General features: G+C 35.8%; 1 protein-coding gene across 1 annotated transcript; it reads right to left on the reverse strand.

Moving 5' to 3' along the window:
* Positions 1-3,199: 3,199 nt before the first annotated feature.
* LOC105093539 (olfactory receptor 2G6) lies at positions 3,200-4,205 on the reverse strand. Its single transcript, XM_010985409.3, has one exon. It carries the CDS (start codon positions 4,203-4,205, stop codon positions 3,258-3,260), a length of 948 nt encoding a protein of 315 aa, XP_010983711.1. The 3' UTR covers positions 3,200-3,257.
* Between the last annotated feature and the right edge of the window lie 3,137 nt (positions 4,206-7,342).

Raw genomic sequence — 7,342 nt, forward strand, 5'->3', positions numbered from 1 at the left:
AATTCTTTTTTTTTTCAGGTGACTAAGAATCAAGATAACTTTTATTCCCCTCTTCCCGTGAGAGTTTCTCTAGTGCCATGACACAGATATGTGCCCTCCCCGAGGCCAGTGGAGCGCCAGCCCCTGGGCCCGGCTTCTGCAGCTGGAGTGAGGACACAGGGCACCATAAGTGAGCAGCAGCTGGGCTGGGCGGGGACCAGGTGCAGACCGTGGCACACGTGGCTGCTCCAAGTGGCGCCGGACAGCGCAGCAGACAACCAAGCCAGGACCCTGGTCAGGAGTATGGAGGCCACAGCGCTGCCTCCCCCGCACCCAGCTAAGTGCACGGGTCTGCCCATGTGGCACACCTGTCTGCCTCGCCAGAGGGTCTGCGGTATGCCAGGAGAGTGAGCTAGCTCTACGCCGCCAGCCCTGCCTGCCTCCAAGCGGAGCTAAGCAAGGTTATGCCAGAGCAGCAATAAAGTCATCACTTCTGTAAACATGCCAGACGATTTGCCTTCATTGTGCACTCTCCATAACCACACTCTTTCTCCTGAGTCCCATGAAATTCTTCATCATCTAACTTATCCAACTCTATGCAATTTCCGTTATTTCTCAACTCATCATGCTACATCTGTTCAATCTACTCTATTGATTCCTAGTTTATTACATCTAACTCTCTTTTATTTATTTATTACTTAATTTTTAAAATCTTATTTATGTTTATTATATAATTTGCTTTTATTTATTATAATTTTATTTTTAATTATTATATGGTTCGCTTTTTCTGATCACTCTTGCTATAATCATTAAATTTATTTTTAAAAACACACTTGTCTTTGGTTATTCTATTCATATTTTTTTATTTTATTATCATCTGTCTTCTTCTAGTTTCCTTGCAATTATTCTCTTCTTTCTTAAAAATTATTCCTCTGCCACTTTTTAAATGCTAAAACTATCAATGAAGATTCTCTGTGGAACTTTTCAAATATGTTTGGGTCCTCTATCTAAGACAACACTTCAGGAAACAACACTCGCCCTGGCTGTGCCCAATCTCAAGGCTATGTGTGTCTTATAAACACGTCTCTGTTTTTTTTGCTGGGAATACTGGCTTCTGCTTTCTGATCTCTATATTTGGGTTCTCTAGAAAAACACCCTCCTTCAATCTCTAACTCTTTTTCTTCCCACTGGCCACCATAAGGTCCTAAGGCTCTGAAAAAAAAAAGGGGTGCCTCCTTCTTGGTCTATTATTAACCTTCTCATCAAACTGGGAAACATTCAATATTAAGTAAATATCTGGTATTAAGGTTAGCTTAACTTTGTTAATCTAATTAATATAGGCATGTCTTTAGAGTCATCAATATTAAGTATAATACTTTCACTGTACCCAGGTTTAATTAAAGTCAAATAAGATCTTGTTATATCTGTTGCATATTTGTCAAAAAATAATCATTTGGTGTGACAAAATTCTTATAAGTAAATTAAACACCAGTAAGATAAAAAGTTTTGGGTAAACTCTTCAGAATTACTTATGCTTTAGAAATGTCTACTTAAACATGATCTTTCCAAATATTTGGTAACTTAAATTTTAGAATTATGTTAAGTTGAGTTAAATGATGGGATTTTATTAAATAACCAGGTTATTCCCAAATAAAGTAAGATATTAAAACATTACTTACTAAACATTTGCCTTCCTTTACAGAAAAGCTAAAGGCATTTGGGTATTCAGCTGTTTTTTGTTTTTGTGTTTGTGTTTTTACTGTGATATCTTGTGTCTTAGAGGCCTTATTTAATTCAATTGATTTACAGTCTGACATACATATATTCTTTCCTGTGTTGTATTTTTCGGAGTATACAGAAATGATGTTTTTAGAAACGTGAGGTTCCCTGTAGAACTTCTCTCTTTGGATGTTATAAATGAAAGTATGCATTCCTGAACGTGTTCAAATAGCTTCCCCACTCTTCCTTCCATTACTGAGTAGGGGACCCACATAAGAAAAATCTAGAAGACAAATTCAACCAGGCTTTTATGCCTCTTCTTTCTGTTAAATTAAATACTCATCACTTTATTTGTTATGAATATATTTAATAGGTGTAAATTGGACCGATGCTTTTGGAGCAGCACCCCTGATTCATTCAGAAAATTCTTCTGATGTTTTTTATCCTTAAGTGTGCAGCCATTTCGCCTTCAGTCTAGTCTTTGGCAGTAGAGACAGGTCCACACTTTAACATTTATACACTGACAGCAACATTCTGGTATAAACTGTATTTACATGAGCTTCAGTTTTCTGTTATCGTAAGTCTAAGTCACGTATGAATTTTACTTTTTCTTTTCATGTTCTTTTTTCCCTTGTGGGTATTATAATGAAAGATGAAAATAAAATTAAGATTGTAGATTAAATCCATTTTTTTTCACTTCCACAATTTTCTCTTAAAATACTTGAGACTGACAAATTGATGAATTTCACTCTCTTTGAGAGAGAGAGCCAGAGAGACAGAGACAAAGAGAATGACACACACTCTCTCTCACTTTTACTCAACCTCTAACCCCTTTAAACAAAAGAGGAATGAATCTGAATTATATGTGGATTAATCTGTTTAATAAAATCTTGCATCTTTGATTATTTTAATAAAATAATGAAGTGAACATTTGCATCACAATTCTATTTTATATTTCTGGTTTTCATAACATAAATGAGTCAATATAGCAAGGCTAGTTTCTTCTCTGGTTTAAGCTGATATCGTGGGAAAGTGGTAATATATTTTTTCTAAATATAGATATTTATATATGTGTATATATGTGTGTGTGTGTGTGTATGTGTGTGTATATATATATGTATATATATAGATGTGAAATGTATAAATAAAATAGGGTATGTTTTATGTTCTCAACATTTACTATGAAACAGTTTTACCCAGAGGGTGAGATGAATCATGTTTCAAGAAACCTGGAGAGTACAGGTAACATTTTATTTGAGATTTTAGGGAAGAAGTCGAGGTTTACCAGATAGACCAGTATTCCAGGGTGAAATAATTAGTGCATGAAAGTTGATGGTATGGTCAAGGAGGACCAAAGAGTTTACTGTAGATGGAGCATAGAATCTTGGACTCCATGAGAACGATGTTTGGAAAGAATGAAACTTATTGTGGCTTGAGTGTGTCAGCCTCTTGTAGAGTTCCCCATCTTTTACGACTGCTTATGGCATTGAACAGGAAAACAGTACTCAGAACAAGTCATCCACAAGCTAAAAACAACACGCTAAGTTTATACTTACAGCTCATGCCCTTTCTGAACCAAAAGCATTTCCCATTACTAGTGTCCTCACAGCGCCTTTCACATCTTTGTTTCTCAGAGTGTAGATAATGGGGTTTAAGAGTGGGGTGACTACGGTGTAGAAAAGAGAGACAAACTTCCCCCGGATTTTGGAGCTACTTTTCGCTGGCTGAAGGTACATGAAAATGATGGTCCCGTAGAAAATGATGACCACAGCCAGGTGGGAGGAGCAAGTCCCCAAGGCCTTCCGGCGCCCCGCTGCTGATTTGATTCTCAGCACAGCTTGTGTGATACAGCCGTAGGAGGCTAAGATGAGTGACACAGGGACAATTAGAAAGATTACACTGGCCACAAAGAGTTCTACCTCATTGAATGTTGTGTCCACACAGGCCAGTCTGATGAGCACTGGCACCTCGCAAAAAATGTGGTCCAGTTTGCGATGACCACAGAGGGGCAGCTGCACAGTCAGGGAGCACTGAATCAGGGAGGTGATGAGGCCACCGAGCCATGCTGTGCTGGCCAGGGACGAACAGAGCTGAGGATGCATAATGGTTGTGTAGCGCAGAGGCCGGCAGATGGCAGCATAGCGATCATAAGCCATGACCGCCAAGAGCACACACTCGGAGGAGCCCAACCCCATGGCCACATAGAGCTGGGCCACGCATGCGCCATAGCTCATGTTCTTGTCCTTCCTACTCATGGTAACCAGCAACTTCGGGGCAACACTTGTGGTAAAGCAGACGTCTACACAAGAGAGGTTGCAGAGGAAAAAGTACATGGGAGTGTGGAGTTTTGGGTCCAGGCAAGACACCAAAATGATGGCGGTGTTCCCCAGAAGGCTCAGGATGTAGACAAACAAAATGATAACAAATAGTATTCTCTCTAGCTGGGGCTGGTCAGAAAATCCCAGGAGAAGAAATCCCTTTTCAGAACTGTTGCTGCTTTCCTCCATTATCCTGCAGACTTCAATTCAGAACAGAATTTATATTCTGGAGACAGAAAGTGATGAGGTGAACATTGGTAAACTGTAATGGCTTCCGACATGATTTCCTTTAATTTATAACATTCAGCCAGGCTGTAAAACATGATAGCACTTTCCTCACTGTATATCCTTTGACAGAAAATGCTACTCACTTTGTTTCCTTGAAGCATATTTCATTTTTTCTAATGGGAGAAACTCTAATGCAAACACCATCCCGATGCCCTCTTCTTCCCACTCATAATCTAACATCCGCTCTTCAATCTTCCTCTAGAAGAGACAGCTCGATAAATTAGTGATATTCATCTGTGAGACTCTATACTCTATCAGTTTTGGTTGGGTCTTCCTAGAAGAATCTGCTATTGTGCATTTTTAAATTAGACAACAGCAGACAGATATGGGGGAGACTCTAGGAAAAATTAACACAGATGTTGCAAAGAACGTAAGTTAGATGTAGGTAGTGATAGTATATTGCAGGCATCATGAGGAGTTTGAAGTAATGTGACAAGTGACAGAGAAAGGAGCTCTTGAAGATATAGTCTTGAGGAGAGAGGACAGAGAGGAGATGAGAATCAGATTAGGATCAACCAGATGCCCACTCATTGATTTGGACAGTGGCAGTAGAGTTTGGGCTGCAGACATTTTTAATGAAATACCCAAACAGCAATCTCACACACACACACATCATTGCATGGTTCCTCCTTCACTTCCCATCTTCTTCTCTTCACATATCTCCTTTCCAGTTACTTTGAACATTCCTCAATTACTGTAGCTTTAACTTACAAGTGTTTAGAGATGAGTTAGAGAACTAGTTTACCTTAGCTCTCTCCTTGGTAGGTACTTCCACCTGAAACAAAAGCTTTATATATTTTCCTTTTCAAGTCCAAATGTTGCAAATTAATTTTTGAAATAGTTTAATGCTGCTTATAGTCACCAAATTATGTACTATTTTGTTTGAAAATGTACTTGGAACACATTATATTTTAGTATATAATATTTGAAAAATAAAAATGTATAAATTTAAAAGATAACATTTACTTAAAATATCTTCATTCAAGTATGATCACTGTTAACTGCTTTTTATACTCACCTTAGTGATACTAAAAAACCTACTTTCATACCCACGCTCCTCGCTTATCATCTGTACCTTCACAACAATTTACCCATACTTATTATATAATGGATATAAATATTAAATTGTTGGTCATCAAATTATACTATAATAATTTATTAAAATAAATCTGGAGGGCAGGGTATAACTAAGGTGAGGAGTGCATGCCTAGCATGCATGAGGGCCTGGGTTCAATCCCTAGTACTTCTATTAAATAAAGAAATAAATGAACCAAATTACCTCTCCCCTCCAAAAAAAAATCCAAAAAAATAAAGTAAATCTTTTTTAAATTTGTTGATACTTTATACTGTGTGTACTTACTGTATGACCAAATCCTGGGTTTTTTTTTGGATTATCTTATATCCTAAGGCTTAAAAAAAAAAAAAAAACACTTTCATCGTGTAGCAAATGTTATTGTTTTATTATTTGTCATTATAGTTGGTTAGAGTTATTACTATAATATTTTTGCAAAAAATGCATACATTTACTTATACTTTGATTTGTTTATTTTAAAGATCCCCAGAAATAGAACTAGTTGCCAAAATATAGGAAAATCAGTATAGTTTTTTAATCTTACTCAAAAGCTACTCATGTCAATTCATCATGGATAAATGAAATTTTATTAGTTTTAGCCCCTTATGTAATTTGTGAAAAACATTGTCTTAATATTTATTTTCAAGTAGACATTATTTGTTTATATTTATTAAATTTTGCTCTTCTTATATTTGTCCATTTTTAAATTGATATATTTGATTATTAAAATTATGTATACAGCAAAGCAACTGACCTCCTCTTTTCTTTTTTATGCAAATATTTTATTTCAAAGTATTATCAGCTATCTTGGTCAATATTTTAAAACTATTTTAAGTACTATTGCCCAATGTCAAACTGAAATAAGATGCAGAATGTATAAAATGAAATGTATGTATAAATTATACCATATTTACAATTGTGTCTGTATTTAAAATCACATCAGAATTCAAGTCGCAATAAAAGAGAAAAAATAAGTAAACAGAAGACTTACAAATACTTTGCCATACCTGGTCCATGGATATCAGGGGGTAAACACTTGATACATGTCCTCATTGATAACAAAAATGCAGATTCTCATGCAAAGGCTCAAGCCATGGAGTGCAAAGTGAAATCTACCCTCGCTTCAGCACTTCCAACAGAAGAGATAAAAACAAACGTTTTGATTGTATACATCTTCATTAATTAAAGATGAAGATGATGAAATGTTAAACCATTTAAGTCATCTCATTCAAATTACAATTGATTCCTTGTAGCTTGTAGTACTATTGAAAATTATATATACATACATGTGTTATTTTAAACATATATTATATAAAACAGGATCTATTATATGTTTATATCATTTATATATAATTTATAAAATCAAATTTTGTATATAAATGTAAACATATGTGATATATATGTGTATACATATAAATGTTCATAGGATACTGTCTTATCAAAACCATACATACGTTTCTCTGAGTTTAGAATCTGTGGTAGTTAAGACTTTCTTTCCTTAATGTAAGGAAGAAACAAAGTTGTACAAAATCCCTCTATAATCAAGACAACATGAAAAACAGAGCTTTGATTTGAACTAGAATACTGTAGAAGAAAGAAGGAAGAAAATTTTAGCACTACAAGCACTTTGTCTATGGTATTAGTTATTAATTCTGCCAATAAAAGAACAGTAGAAAAGAATTAGAATTTGCAAGCCAAATGATGGATGTGCATGCTAGCTAAACATGAACTGAGAAAAAATTTCCTAAATTATATATGCACATCTAATGTAAGGGGCTTCTGTCTGTCTGTGTGTCAACATCCCCTCATCACCTTTTTGACAACTTCCCTCTTCCAAATCTCTGTTTCTACCACCTGGACCACTAACTAAAAATCCTTTGCACCCTTATTCTAATTATCTCCTTCTACATAGGGGCAAACAAAGCAAAAATTTTCAAATATAAATAAGTTCTGGGTGTTATTAGAT

This window comes from Camelus dromedarius, chromosome 3 (assembly GCF_036321535.1).
Source record: "Camelus dromedarius isolate mCamDro1 chromosome 3, mCamDro1.pat, whole genome shotgun sequence".
In the NCBI taxonomy this organism is placed as follows: Eukaryota; Metazoa; Chordata; class Mammalia; order Artiodactyla; family Camelidae; genus Camelus; species Camelus dromedarius.